Source organism: Bufo gargarizans, chromosome 6, assembly GCF_014858855.1.
Source record: "Bufo gargarizans isolate SCDJY-AF-19 chromosome 6, ASM1485885v1, whole genome shotgun sequence".
NCBI classification, from domain to species: Eukaryota; Metazoa; Chordata; class Amphibia; order Anura; family Bufonidae; genus Bufo; species Bufo gargarizans.
In genome coordinates this window covers 313,621,678-313,637,022 of record NC_058085.1, presented here as the reverse complement: position 1 = coordinate 313,637,022, position 15,345 = coordinate 313,621,678, and the positions used below count along the sequence as shown (strand labels likewise).

General features: G+C 47.4%; 1 protein-coding gene across 2 annotated transcripts in view; it reads right to left on the bottom strand.

Annotated features, from left to right (window-relative positions):
- Positions 1–15,345, bottom strand: part of NOC3L (NOC3 like DNA replication regulator) — an 81,426-nt gene that overhangs the window by 31,341 nt on the left and 34,740 nt on the right. For both annotated transcript variants that reach the window (XM_044297341.1, XM_044297342.1), the window contains exons 9-14: positions 14,643–14,818; positions 5,296–5,424; positions 4,001–4,132; positions 2,909–2,989; positions 1,321–1,421; positions 254–326 (exon numbers count right to left, since the gene is read on the bottom strand). In XM_044297341.1, coding sequence (XP_044153276.1) covers positions 254–326; positions 1,321–1,421; positions 2,909–2,989; positions 4,001–4,132; positions 5,296–5,424; positions 14,643–14,818 — 692 coding nt within the window. The remainder of the gene's footprint in view (positions 1–253; positions 327–1,320; positions 1,422–2,908; positions 2,990–4,000; positions 4,133–5,295; positions 5,425–14,642; positions 14,819–15,345) is intronic.

Genomic DNA, 15,345 nt, shown 5'->3' with positions numbered 1-15,345 from the left:
TGACATAAGCAAGGAAGATGGGTGTGGCCAGCACGGAGGGGCTCAGTGGTTAGCACTGGGGTCCTGGGTTCAAATCTGACCAAGGACGACATCTGCATGGAGTTTGTATGCTCTCCCCGTGTTTGCGTGGGTTTCCTCCCACACACATCAGACATACTGATAGGGAACTTCGATAATGTCTGAAAGAGCAATATGAGTAAACAGAATTTCAAAAATAAATAATAAAAAAAAGGTACATAAGAGTCATACTTACACCAGATTCAATGAGCTTATTTAGCACGATAAGGAGATCATCAAAAAATTCCAGATTTATTAGATGAGCGAACCTGAAAGAATCATGAGTTGTGTTAATGGTGCACTATCAAACTGTATTCCCAGTATTAAAAGGGAATCCCGCATCAGAAAAACTGCTTTCAATTAGGTACAGGTCAGGGTCAGCCTAATGCAATCATACCTTTTATTTAGCAATTTGATGCAGCAACACTGAGGAGCAGTACTTTTTACACATATACAAATGAGCTATGAAGTGCACCTAGGGCAGGTCTCAGCCCCTCGGTGCACCCTAGCTCCTCTGCTTTCCTCTGCCAGGCCCAGTCAATTAAAAAGAGGATGGCAGAGAAAGACTGAGGAGCTAGGGTGCGCCAAGGGGCTAGGGTCCGCCCTCAGTGCACTTAACACCTCATTTGCATATGAATGAAACACATATTTCTCAGCAATCACCTAATAAAAGGTATAGTTACATATCAGTTCAAGCCTGCCCTGCAGCCCTACCACACACTGACGACAGCTTCCCTTGAAGTAATCATTAGAGGCCATCCTGTCCACACCATGTAGCCACAGGGCGGTGAGTTTAATGAGCGCTAATGCGAACAGAATGAACAGCAGTGGACACGGCGGCACGTCTGTAGCCATCTAGTTTCTAGTCTAACCAAGGTCACTGTGCCATTTCTAATGTACATTAATTAATACAAAACTGCATGGCGAAAACCATCACGCAACACTTATTTACAGACTCCAACGCCACACTGCGTAAAGTGCAACTGGATGACAATATTCTAGGAAATTGTCCTAGAACTGGTTCTGTGTAACCACCTCATGCTGAAGACACTGCCGAGAACAGCAATTACACCAGAGCTGCGGAGCATAAACCATCAGTGGTAAAAACTAGTAGCGATCCGGTGCATTATACACGGTACATAAAGCTAGCCCAAGAAGACGTCTCAGCAAGGTACCGGCATCTGCTATGTGATAACAACCTGGTGACACAGCACTAGATATCGGCACACATCCGAACGACGACTACTCGCAATAAACACTCACTTTGCCAGGCCTTCCAAGACGGCAGGAAGGAGGACAGATTTCTGCGATCTTTTTAGGATTCTGAAGTAGGTTAAGAAAACAATGTTCAGTGTTTCCGTATGCTGTGGGAAAAGAGAGAAAAACAGACAATTATTTTAAGCAGCAATAATATTTTTTTGCAGCTCTGAAGTTAAAGTGGTATTTCAGGACAAAGAAAAAGTATTCCCACAGCTGCAAACGCTATAAAAAAATAAAAACGTACACTCACGTCCCTGATCCCTCCTGCCGCCATTCCAACATGGCTGGGGCCCCGAGGCACTTCCTGTCTCTACATGGCAGCAAATGGCTAGGATTGCCACTCAGCCACTAGCTGCCTGAGGGGGGTCCTGCTGCCGCCACTGATTGCCTGAGAGGCGTTCACAGCCTTTTGTGGGGAGTGAAAAGTGGGGAGCAGTGGGGACCCCTGGCATAATCGGAATGGCATTGGCGGGGATCGGTAAGTTCTGCTACTTTTCGTACAGCATGTGTGGCCCATGGAGATCCCTTTTTTTGCGCTGGAATAGCACTTTAACTGTATAATAGCCAGAAGGTACCACAGTTAGCCCTGCCTTATTCACACAGTGTTCGATCAGTGATTTACATCAGCGATTGTGAGCCAAAACCAGGATTTGAGCCTCCACACACCTCCACCTGTTTTTTCCATCACTGATGGAAATCACTGACCGAACACTGACTGTGTGAATAAGGCTTGGATAATTTCACTCCGGCAGCCTTTTAAGAAGAAGACACAAGCGAGTTCCACGTTGCAGGCTCATCTGATCATGCCCCAAATGTGGAATCCTAAAGATGGCCATACATTTTCAGTAGCTGTCTGATGAACAATTATTCGTCACAGACTTCAGGTGTTTATACAATGTTGTCAAAGGGGAAAGGGGAGAAAGCTGCTGCCAGACAATTCTAGAGAAGACTTATCTCCTGCAAGAACAAAAAGATAGGCAGTTGAAATTCAACAAGCCTGATCCTTCCCCTCCCAACATCATCGGAGGCCCCCCATAAACACAAGATAGCTGTCCGGTCACACCAGAATCAGCCAAGCTCTCTCAAGTGTATGGGGCCTTAAAGGGAACCTGTCATGTGGATATTTGATTATAATCTAACTAATTATATACAATCATTACCTACTAAAAAGTACCTTAGATGTATTCACTTACTGGTGTGACAGATGGTTACCTCATAATATACACACAAAGATGCCGCATGCCACATGCTAATGAGCTGATTTGAGTCCAGCGTATATTTAATTAACAGCTATAGCCACTCCCCGCCCACCTGCTGCTGGTTCAGATGGAAACAAACTGTCATTCAGCAGCAGGAAGGCGGGGAGAGTTAGGAGCTCATGAATATTCATGACTCATCGTTATCAGCTGGAGCTTTTCAATACAAGATGTTGGCAGATTGATTGGGTCAATTAAAGAAAGTGACCCAGCATTTTGCTAAGAGAATCAGTCACTTATTTATGTTGCCCTTAGTTAGGACACCATAAAACTGGTGACAGGTTCCCTTTAACATTTGGTCATATCCCAAAAAAAAGTGACAAACATCAACTCACCAGCTTCAGTTTTTTCTCTTTGCTTTCTGATGCTTCAGCTTCTAGCAGTTCTCTCTCCAGCTTCTCCTCAGCTTTCTTCCACTGCGAGTAGAATAACGACCAGAAGATGAATGTAGGGAGAAGGTTAAGACAAACTGTACAACTTCATCTGCACCATACAGTAGACTATATAAGCACACCATCGAGAGCTTCTCTTGGTACTTTTCTTAGACTATTTGAATTGGGTAAAGGAAACTTTATATAATAAAGGAATAATCACAAGGCCTCAGTAGTCTGCAGGGAAAATGAAGATGGCTATCATAGTGGCTGTGGCTCTTTCTTACATTTACAATGTTCAGTTTTTGCGCTCACTGACAGACTGAAGAGAGACTTGTAAGTCATTTACTGTCTCATTTCACTGCTGGATTCACAGCTATTTGAAGGGGCACTCCAGTTGGTGCCATGGCCTCTTCCTAGGCCAGTGAAGTCCCATTTATTGGTCACAAGGCCTAGGCGCAGCTCAGTCCCATTCAACTGAATAGGCCCGAGCTGCCATACCAAGCACAGCCACTACACAATGTACAGCACTGCACTTGGTAAGCTGCGAGGAGTTGAGGGGGATGCGGTGCTCTGGCGAATGCTGCAGCCATCTTAAACAGCTGAGCAGTTGGAGTGCTGGAGTCGGACCCCCATCTATCAGACACTGATGACCTATCTTGAAGATAGGCTGCCAATATTAAACTCCCAAAAACCCTTTTAAGGGACGGGTATGTATCTAAATGGGTGTGGATTTACTTACTGGTCTTTATTGCGGTGTAGTAGACTAGGCTCCACACCTTTTCCCATGCAGTAGCAATTGAGGGGAGATTACAGGGAGGAATTGCCATCTTGGACAAATATATAAAAGAAATGTATGTTTTTTCCCCTCCAGTTCTCTCCATGTGGTTTGCAGAAGTCCATGCACATGCTGCAGAGAGAACCCCAACCGCACACATGGAATGGGTTTTTCAGTTGCAGAAATGTCCGCTACTACTCTGTTGACCGCTTTCTTTAGCGTTACAGTAGCTTACTTTTCATTCAACAGGCCGTATACTTCTCACCACCAGTTTTTACCTTTCTTTGCATCCTTGACAGACTCTTCCTCTTGTCTTTGTAAGTCATCAGCTTTTGCTTAGGGGCGATGTCTTCTACATCTTTTTTCACATCAACTTCTTTAATTCTTAGATAGAGCAAAATGTTGAGCACCTGGAGTCAGAGAGGATCACGTATGACAAGAGAGTCTGGCACAGAAGAACCCACACAGCCGAGAGCCTTACAGCTCCCTGCGCCATAACCCGCTCACATCCAGCATATTTGTCTGGCGCACAGTCTCAACTCGCATAACGGTGAGAAGCAACGTGGCTGCTCCAAACAACGGACATCCAATAAATGCAACAACTGCAGAACACACACTACACCATATATAGTATAGAAGATATACAGAAATATTGGATCTTTACATTAAAGTCATTAATTGTTTTATTTAACGGTTTCTGGGAAAGTCAGATGACATTTAACGTATTTTTCCGACTATAAGACACACTTTTTTTAGCAATAAAAAAACTTTCTAAAAAGTGCCTCCGTCTTCTAGTCCGCAGTCAGGGTGGTCCAGAAGTGCCAGACCCCACTGACTTCTTTCTCATACAGCGCTCTGCTGTACCTCCCCCTCTCTGCCTGTCTGACATCGGTCTGTGTGACTGGAGCAGGTGGGAGGGTGCGAGACCTTGGAGAGGATCACAGCCATCTCCACGCTGAAGGGTCCAAAGATACAGTGAAAGGAGATGAAAACTCAGATCACAGGAAGTGGACAGAAACGTGATCTTTTAATCAAGATAATAGTGTGTGAGAGAGATGTATATGTAGCAGAGATGTCCTGTGTGTGCATATGATCTGTCTGCTGTGTAGCAAGGCTGTGTTTGTCATGGGGTGCATGCCACGGTGTTAGGTGTCTCTCATCTGTGTTTGTCACGTGTTTATGTAGCAGTGCTGTGTGTGTAAGTTACTGATCTTGATCCCTTTACTTCATTATCCACCAGGGAAGGTTTAAGAAGTTGAATATTTCTAATTGACTGTTTTCTAAACCTGGGGTGCATCTTATAGACAGGCGGGGTGCTGACAGTACAGATTTTAATAGGGTTAACCTGACAGCTTTCATAGACACCGGAATGCCACAATAAGCATGATACATCCTCCGTAATCCAGTCTACCACTCAGGAACCTGGTTGGCAATCCCTGTGGGTGCTACTGGAAGCCACATAGTTGCCCCCAGCTTTCCCAGAGGCTGATATAACCGAGAAACAGCTGGAAAGTGTTTTTTTAGCAATACCATGCATGTGAAAGGCTGGTCACAGGAGTCTGGAGTCATTTACCTCAGGGCGGACACAGTAATTTCTACTCTTCACCAATCCAGAGATTATCTTTACAGCTGCTAAAGAGGAATGGCCCAATTTATCCTGCCGGAAAAGTTTCTTTACAGCTTCTGTGCAGATATCGGCAATCTGCAGGACGGGAAGACAGCAAGTTACTAATAGCCGGACTAACGTACATACAATGGTCACGGACATTCACAACATCAAAATGTTACAAGGTTAGAGTACTTTCACACTAGCGTTTTTTCTTTTGCGGCACTAAGTTCCGTCCTAGGGGCTCAATACCGGAAAAGAACTGATCAGTTTTATCCCAATGCATTCTGAATGGAGTGTAAGGGCTGTTTCACGCGAGGGAGTCCATTGCTGAATTGCGCTCCGTGTGTGAGTGTGATCCTCCGCTCTGGACTTGCAGGAGCGCATGGCATTATCATGATTTATAATGCTATGTGCCTCTGCATGGCCTTTTTTTTCACAGAACCATAGTGACAAAGCTTTCAGTATGATTCTGTAGAAATAAGGTCAAGCAGAGGCACATAGCATTATAAATCATGATAATGCCGTGCGCTCCTGCAAGTCCAGAGCGGAGGATCACACTCACACACGGAGCGCGATTCCCGCAATGGACTCGTGTGAAACAGCCCTAATCCGTTCAGGATGCATCAAGAGGTCTTCAGTTTAATCTTTTTGACTTTTCAGGACTGAGATAATACCGCAGCATGCTGGGGTTTTATCTCCGGCCCAAAAAACTGAACACTTGCCCGAGTACCGGATCCAGCATTCAAATTGCTGCATTGACGGATCCGGTATTCCGCTCTGTGCATGCGCAGACCTTTAAAAATGTGAAAAAAATAAATACCGGATCCGTTTTGCCTGATGACACTGGAAAAACAGATCCGGTATTGCAATGCATTTTTCTGACTGATCAGGATACCCTTATACAGGTATGTTCAAAAATATACTTGGGGGTCGTCCAGATTTTTATTTAAAGTTGCACCAAAAGCAGCTGTACTCATGGGAAAGCCCATAGCCCCCTGCTCTCCAGCACTCTGTTCCAGCTCCCTCCCTGGCTCTAGGATTTTCCCACAGGTTCAGTTATATAGGGTGCAAATTTGTAAAAGAAAAAAAAAAAAAAAAAAAAAAAAGACAAAAACTGGACAGCCCTTTTAACTGTTTTTCTTCAACGTGTACATTTTTATGGACAGTACACTGACCCATCCATTATGGGGCCACGCACACGTCCGTTTTTATAATGAATCAGTTTGCCCGATCTGCAAATCGCAATGCAGGTCTTATTCTTGTCTGTTTCTGCGGATGAGAATAGCTCTATACACATGGTAGGTATATGTTTTTTCGCTAACCAAAAATAGGACACAGCTACGTGCACGAGACTTAAAGAGGACCGGTCCGCTTCCTCGACGCTAAACAAATTGATGACCTGCTGTTACCCTTTCTATTGTCAAAAGGCTTGATCCTACCCTTCCTGACACCGTCATCGCTACCTACAGTGGGTCAGACTGTCTAGGGACATGCACTGTCAATCAATGCGAACACCTACTTGTCAATTTATTTATAGATTTCCAGGGGGAATAAAAAAAAAACAAAAAAAAAAACAGCACAACGCAGAGCTCTTCGCTCTAATTTATAATGTTTATTTTTAGGTATTATGATGGTGTTGGAATATTACTATGCATATCAGTTCTGTTTTACGGAGGGGATTCCTTCTGGCTGCTAGCATTAACTACTAAGTATCTTGGAATAAAGGGTTTCTGTCACCAGAATTAACCCTCAAACTGTCTGACATTAGCGATGTTCTAATGTCAGCAGAATCTAAGGCCCCTTGAAGAGGAGCGTTCCTCCCGCAGCGAGTCTGCATCGCAGCACCCGACCTGACCTCCCAGTGCTGCCGGGGGTCACATAGCATTATATTGATTTATGGAATGTATTGTGCCAGTGTTATCCAATACATTCCAGAACTGTAAGGGTTACATATCATAAATCAATATAATGCTATGTGACCCCCTGGCAGCGCTGGGAGGTCAGGTCGGGTGCTGCGAAGTGGACTCGCTGTGGGAGGAACGCTCATCTGCAAGGGGCCTAACTCTGCTATTTTTATGTTTATTGATGCCCCCTTACGGCACAATTCTTACTTTTGGAATATGCAAATTAGCCATTTGGAGCAGGGGGAACGTTGCTCCTGCCCCTAGAGACTCAGTTTTCCCACCTCATTCCACGCCCTGCTGTCCTTGATTGACAGGACAGCGTTTGTCTTCTGCCGGCCCTGTGTGCTGGTTAAACGGCACTGCGCAAGCGCAAGACTTACCCAGCACACAGCGCCGGCAGGAGAAGACGAACGCTGGACTGTCAATCAAGAACGGCAAGGCGTGGAATAAGGTGGGAGAACGGAGCCTCTAGGAGCAGGAGCAACGCCCCCGCCCCTGCTCCTAGTGGCTAATTTGCATATTACAAAAGTAAGAATTGCGCAGTAAGGGGGGCATCAATAAACATAAAAATAGAGTTGGATTCTGCTGACATTAGAACATCGCTAATGTCAGACGGTTTAAGAGGGTTAATTCTGGTGACAAAAACCCTTTAACCATATACACTTTGATGTACAAAAGAGAAATTACTAGGCAGGGCCACGGTCCCGCTCACGGAGGGGCATGCGAACTGGCACAACCATCAGGGCTCTCCACTGAATAACACTGCGCAAGACAAGGGAAACTAGAACATGCAGTTACTCAATGGAGGCCGCTGACTGGTGTGTTGGGCCTCCATGACTGGAGTCCTGTACTGACAAGTGAGTAAGACTGGAAGTAAAGAACTGGGAATCGCTACAAAACCAATCAGCGTAGACCATCTAATAAGATTATATATCTAGGTGACTATGTGCACATGGGGGAAATTGAAGAAAGTGGTCACCCCCTTTTTAATATTTTAGGCTCTGTTCACATCTGTGTTGTGGTTTTCTGAACGGAAACTCTGATACAGGCCGTACTGACTTATAATGGGGGTCAGTTTGAAAAAAAATAAAAATATAGCTGCTTTGGTTCCAAACCTGCGGAACATGCAACGCCTCCAAAGCAGAAGTGAACACAGCCTAATGCAGTGAATGGCAGGCCACATGGCGACATACAGCGGAACGAGGGACACTTATAGCGGTAGCTGATGGTAACAGGCCAGAGCGTGCAGGTAAAAAGTTGTCTTCATGATCTGCTCTCTGTACACGGTCATATTTCTCCTACTCCTCCAGAAATATTCTTCCTGATATCCCAAGAGCAACGTAAAACATAAAAAAAAACATAAAAACATTAGGCTAATGTGCAAACTACATGCACTTGCCGTAAATGCTGAAAGAAAACCCATGGCTCCATATGACGCATCTCTAAGATGGAGTCATAAGTGAAGAGGAGCACTGGTTTTCAACAATGTATGCAGCCCTCAGTTTCCGGAAAGTGGCGAGAGATCTGCTGTATGGTCCACATTCCTGAGCAATGTCACACACGTTTGCTAATCCTGCCTGCTATATGGAATGCTAAGAGCTGGCACTCTGCTGCCCTCTTGTGGGCAGCAGCAGAAACTACAGGTAACGGAGGAACTGTGGGAGATTTATGGCACAAGAAAGCTAGAAGACACTTTCATGAGCCAGGGGCCCTCCTCCCGCCCACTATCAAGTCTGATAGCTACTCTGCAGTGAGTTATGTCTGAGAACATGTGCTTCAGAGATAAGCAGGTCAGCGCTGAATATAGTAAACAAGCCGGTGAGGAATAGCAGACCAATGAGCTGTTTTCCCATCTAATAGCTAGATTTTTGTACTTACCGTAAAATCTGTTTCTCTTCCGTTCATTTGGGGACACAGGCTTGAGCGTGGGACACAGGCTTGACCGTGGGTATAGCTGCTGCCACTAGGAGGCGACACTAAGCACAAAAGTGTGAGCTCCTCCCTTCAGCTATACCAGGGATGAACTTACGGCTCTCCAGCTGTTTTAAAACTACAATTCCCACCATGCCCTGCTGTAGGCAGTCTTTGCATGCTGGGAGTTGTAGTTTTGCAACAGCTGGAGAGCCGCGGGTTGGCCATCCCCGAGCTATACCCTTCCTACAGGGATGAAGCTAAAACAGTTTGTGCAAAAGCAGTAGGAGGAGAAGACAAAAAAAAAAACAAAAAAAAAACAGGAAAACCACATTTCCTATCTACAATCTACAAACTCAGAACCACGCAGGCACAGAAAAGGCCCGTAAAAGAGAGAGATCGTGTGGGAGCTGTGTCCCCCAATGAACGGAAGAGAAACAGATTTTACGGTAAGTACAAAAATCTAGTTTTCTCATCCCTATCATTGGGGGACACAGACACAGCAGTCCCAGGGGTGGGCCATAAACGAAGAAGCCCTGCGGCCAATCAGAGAATCACCGTCTGCAGACATCTACGCCCCATGATGTACTGCTCAAGAGGCCCCCCACTACCCGAGCAGAATGAGCAGTAACCTGGAAGGGTGGGGCCCGGTCACTGATGCAGTACGCTTCCACAATGGCCAAACAAATCCATCGGGATATGGAAACTTTGGATGCAGCCAGCCCTCGTCAAGCCCCTCTGGAATGACGAATAGAGAATCTGTCCGTCGGAAAGAGAACGTCTGAAACAGACAGATTCGAACAGCCCGAACCAAATCCAGAGTGTGAAGCGACTACTTACGAGGATGAGACGGGGCAGGACAAAAGGAAGGGAGAATGATCTCATCATTGGAATGGAATGCCGACACGGAATGAAGGACTGGACAAGGCGAAGGACTACTTTGTCCTGGTGGAGGATAAGGAAGGGGGACCGACAGAAAAGAGCCGCTAGGTCCGAAACCCTACAGACGGAAGTGATTGCCACCAAAAAGGCCACCTTGTAGGACAGGAATCGAAGGGACACCTGCTGCAAAGGCTCAAACAGAGAGGACTGGAGAGCGCTGAGCACCAAATTAAGGTCCCACGGATTCAACGGCGAACGGTAAGGGGGGGGGGGGGGGAAGGGTCAACGTGCGCCACCCTCTGCAGAAAAGTCCAAACCACAGAAATCAAAGCAGAGTTTTGTTTAAAAAGAATGGAAGGGGCTGAAACTTGCCCTTTGAGGGAACCGAGAGCCAGCCTCAAGTTAATGCCCGACTGCAGGAAAGAAGAGTCGAGGCATCGACAACTGAATGGGAGACAACTGGTGGCGTTTGCATCAACTGAAGTAAGACTTCCAGGTCCGGTGATGGATCCGGGAGGATGGCGGCTTCCTAGCACGAATCATGGTCTGGACAACCACATCCGAGAAACCCTGAGCCCTTAGTATGGAGGCTTCAGCAGCCATGCTGTTAAATGTAGAGACCCTAAATTCAGGTGGAAGATCGGTCCCCGTTACAAGAGGGCCTCCCGAAGGAGAAGACGCCAGGGTTAGTCGGCGAGGAGGGAGAATAGGGATGCGTGTCATACTCTGCATGGCCATGACAATGACTGGCAGACCTTTGGACCTGATTTTTCGGAGAAGACGCGGAATGAGCGGAAGAGGAGGGAACACATAAGGAAACGTGAACTGCGTCCACAGGATCACAAGGGCTTCCGACGCCAAAGCCAGAGAATCCGTGGACCTCGCCACGGAGTTCTCTACCTTGCGGTTGAAGTGGGAGGCGATGAGATCCACATCCGGCCGACCCCATCGTTCGCAAATCGAGAGAAAGACCTGTGGATTGCAGAGCCCATTTGTCAGGATAGAGTCTCTTGGCTGAGAAAATCAGCGATCCAGCTGTTGACATCGGGGATATGAACTGCCGACAGAGCTGGGACATGGCTCTCCGCCCAGGAGGGGATGAGCGCTGCTTCCGACATGGGTGTGGGGCTCTGGGCGCCACCCTGTTGGTTTAGGTATGCGACTGCCTTGGAGTTGTCAGATTGAACCGAACTGGATACCCCGTGAGGCAGTCCGTCCAATGAACCAGAGAGAGAGGAATCGCCCTCAATTCCAGAATATTGATCGGAAGTTGGCGTTCCTTGCGGGACCAGGAGCCCTGGACCGGGAGATTGTCCAGAACTCCCCCCCAGCCCCGGAGACTAGCATCTGTCATCAACACTATCCAGCGGAGGGGAAGGAAGGAGCGGCCCGACGTCAGCATCGGAGACATCAACCACCACCAAAGGTCTCGGCGCGTCGGGGCAGGAAGACTGATGAGCCGATCCAGGGAGGCTGGGGAACAGTCCCAAAAGGTCAGAATGCACCGATGAAGAGCCCTGGTATGGAACTGAGCTTAGGGCACTGCTTCGAAGGAAGAGACCATGTGGCCCAGAGCCCTCATGCACTGGCGAATGCGAAGAGGATGAGGCTGCAACAAAGAGGATCGGACGACGGAGAGTGGAGAGTTTGTCCAGAGCAAGAATATTGGCCCGATCAGTGTTGAACAGCATGCCCAGAAACATCAGCTGCCGAGGTGGATGAAGACATGACTTTGATAGGTTCAGAAGCCATCCAAAGCGTTCCAGGGTGTCCCGGACGATGCGCAGGCTGTCTGCCGTTGCATGGAATGACAGATCCTTGATCAGTATGGAATCACCAATATTACCCTGGCATGAAGCAGAGCCATGACCGAGGCCAGAATCTTGGTAAAGACTCTGGGAGCTGTGGCAAGACCGAACGGGAGGGCCACAAACTGATAATGAAAAGGTCCCACTGCGTACCGAAGATATTTCTGGTGACCGGCGCAGATTGGAACATGGAGGTAGGCATCCTTGATGTCCATTAAAGGGGTATTATCATCTTAATGATCACTGTTAAATCTGTTAATGATTTAACAGTGATCATTTTTCTAAATATATTTCATTAACAAATCCCCACCCCTTAGATAAAAATAAACCTATACTTACCTGACTGTTGTCTTCCATCTTCCCTGGTTACGGCCAACACTCTTCTCAGGAATCGTGGTGGCCGCGCGTGCGCAGACGTAGTCTTTTCTTCTCCCGGCCGGCCGCTGTACTGAACGTGCACGCCGAGTCCGCGCATGCGCCCTGGTGGCTTCTTCCTGGCAAGTATACTATACTGGCCAGGAAGAAGTCACCAGGGCGCATGCGCAGACTCTGCGTGTGCGCGTTCAGTACAGCGAGCAGCCCGGCCGGGAGAAGACAATGAAGATGGAGCCCGCCCCCTGCCGAAACCAGGAAGTGGACGGCGCGCCGGGAGCAGGTAAGTATAAACCTGCGTGTTGAGAAAACCCCTTTAAGGACAGGTACTCCCCCGGGTCCATGGGTGCAATGACCGAACGCAGGGACTCCATCCAGAAGTAGAGGAGCCGAAGGAATCTGTTGAGGGATTTGAGGTCTAGGATGGGACGGACAATACCCTCCTTCTTGGGGACTACAAAGAGATTGGAGTACAATCCAAGAAAACTGTCTTAAGGTGGAACCGGAACAATGACTCCCTGCCGCAGAAGGGTGAGAATAGCCTGAAAAAAAGAATGGGCAGCGAAGGGAGAGGTCAGGCAGGACAAGCAAAAAAAAAAAAAGGGGGGGGCGGAGGTGGGGATCGGAACTTCAGTTTGTAACCCTCCGACCACTTCTTTGTCAAATCCTCTGGAAAGGGATATAAGACGTCTAAGCGTTTCGGTAAAGCAAAACGCCTGTCAGGGAATTTCCATTCCTTGGAAAGGGAGGAATCAAACTCCAAATGGTTGGGGAACACCTTTGGCAAACGACAGGATCGCCTGAAGGAAAAACCAGAACCGGCAGATGAGAGAGTAGGGTCCTCAACCTGGAAGGTTTCTATAACCGCTGCGATGAAATTGTCTACCACAGCAGACAGTTTGGAAGACTGGTCCTCCAGTGAGACAAAGTGCGTGTCTGACAACTTTTCCTCAGAACACGCCTCTTCTAATGAGGACGCGACAGAGCGAGACTCCATGGGAGGTGGCGGGGAGATGGATGAAACGGGGGACGCAGACGCCCTTCGAGGAGAGGGCAGTCTGGCCCATTTTACAGGACAGCCGTGATGGGGAGCAGCAGAGGGGTCCCCAGAGTCTGACTGGTCATAGGGTGGCCAAACGAACCAGCATTTCCACAATGGCCCTGTTGGAATAGGAAACGTCCTGCACCATCTTAAACAGAGAGCACACCCACTTTGGTTCTACCATGGGCTGGGCAGGGGGGGTGACTGGGACAGTGTCAGAGCCACTTGATGGTGGAGCAGAGAGGATCCAACTGACCGGATGGGAATTTTGAGCGACTTTGGGGCCCGGGATCTGGGTTTGGACATAGTGAGTACCTGTAGTGAAAGGTGGGTAAAGCTAGACCCTGTAGGAAGGAGGGGAAATAGCTTACACGGCCTGTGTCCTGTACTGCAGCCTCTTCGGCGAAAACCTGGTGCCAGGACCCACAGAGGTCCTCCTGAGCAGGAGATGGGTGAAGTCAGAGAAACCAGCGCGATAATGTAAAAGGTGAGCAGGTCCTCCTGATGGCGCACCAACTGACTCCCCAGGACTCTCCCCCACTCCCCCCCTAAAGTGATAGCAGATTGCTAAGATACGCCACCACTTTATGATCAGTGGAGGTCGGACTTCTGGGACCTACGCTGACCCTGAGAATGAAGGAGCTGTTGGCCTGGTTTAGGGCTGCACCCCCTTCGTAGAAGCGACTTAGCCACCCACTGCGCAGGTAATATATTTTAGAATATATACCATATTAAATTATACAATGCCAGCTAATTATGAGGTATTTTCTACACCATTGACAAGATGATGCTACAGCAACTTACCCCGGCAATGGCTGATCAGGTGAAAGAGTCGCCCTCCCACATGAACTCCACACAAACTGGGCACAACATGTACTTTTCATAAACCAACCTTTAAAATAGCAATGCCACGAAAATTATCACCCATCCACAGGACAGGTGATTAATAACGGATTGCAGGAGGGGTGTCGGATGGCTGGTAGCCCCCGAGGCAATACAGAGAACCAAGTAGGGTGGGTACAGTGCGAAATTATAAACTGTGTTACTATTAGTTACTACAGAGGGGTCGTTGATCCAGGGAGTTACTCTGATTGGAGGCGGGAAGGAATTTTTTTACCCTTAAGTGAGGAAAATTGGCTTCTACCTCAGTTTTTTTTTTCCCCTCTGGATCAACTTGCAGGATGACAGGCCGGACTGGATGGACAGATGTCTTTTTTCAGCCTTATAAACTGTATTACTATTAGTGTTACTGCTCAATTCAGAGAGGGGTTTGAGGGACCCCCTCATTCTCATGGATAGGGCTAAAACATATTCATGGGATAAACCTTTTAATATCCACTAAATGTACTGAAACACACACTAAGAAAAGCACTGGGTGTGAAAACTGCTGACCTTTTTGCACTTGTCGTCAATAAGTGGTACGATGAGGACGATGATGTTGTTGTGGAAGTTGAAGTGGGAGAGAGCGAGCATGAGCTCACACAGGCACATCACTGCCACCTCCGCCAGTCCTCGGTATGCCTTCAACGACACCACTTCGTTCCTCTTGGTTTTCATTTGCTTCCAATCTGAGAGATACAAGACATCTTCAGAGTCAGGGATCAGAGCAGGTGTCAAGAGGAAAAAAAGCTATGGAAATTATATAATATGGGTGGCAACAGTGGGGCTCCTGAGCTTTCTCAGCGTTCCCCTCCGACGACCAATCGAGTAACAAAACAACTGTGTAGACACCAATGTGACGGCTGCGCACTCAGACTGATTGACAGCTCTCCTGGCTTCTGCTCTACGACTCCTCTCAACATCTAAACATTCTTTTATATCAAAATACTGAATGAAATCATAGAAAACCAAACACACACTCAGCATTCTCTGCTCTATCCTTTGCCAACATCAGTGTATCATACAAGACCTGACAGCGTCACTTAAGGTTCCCCGAGACCAGAAACCCCTTTTAATATAGTCAAACAGGATGCAGACAAAAATAAAAAATAAAAATGTCCCCCGTCACTGGTGCTGCAGTTCCAATATCAGACTCCAATCTGGACAGGATACGCGAGATGTCCTCTACATACGTGTCGGCAGCAGTGACGTATGG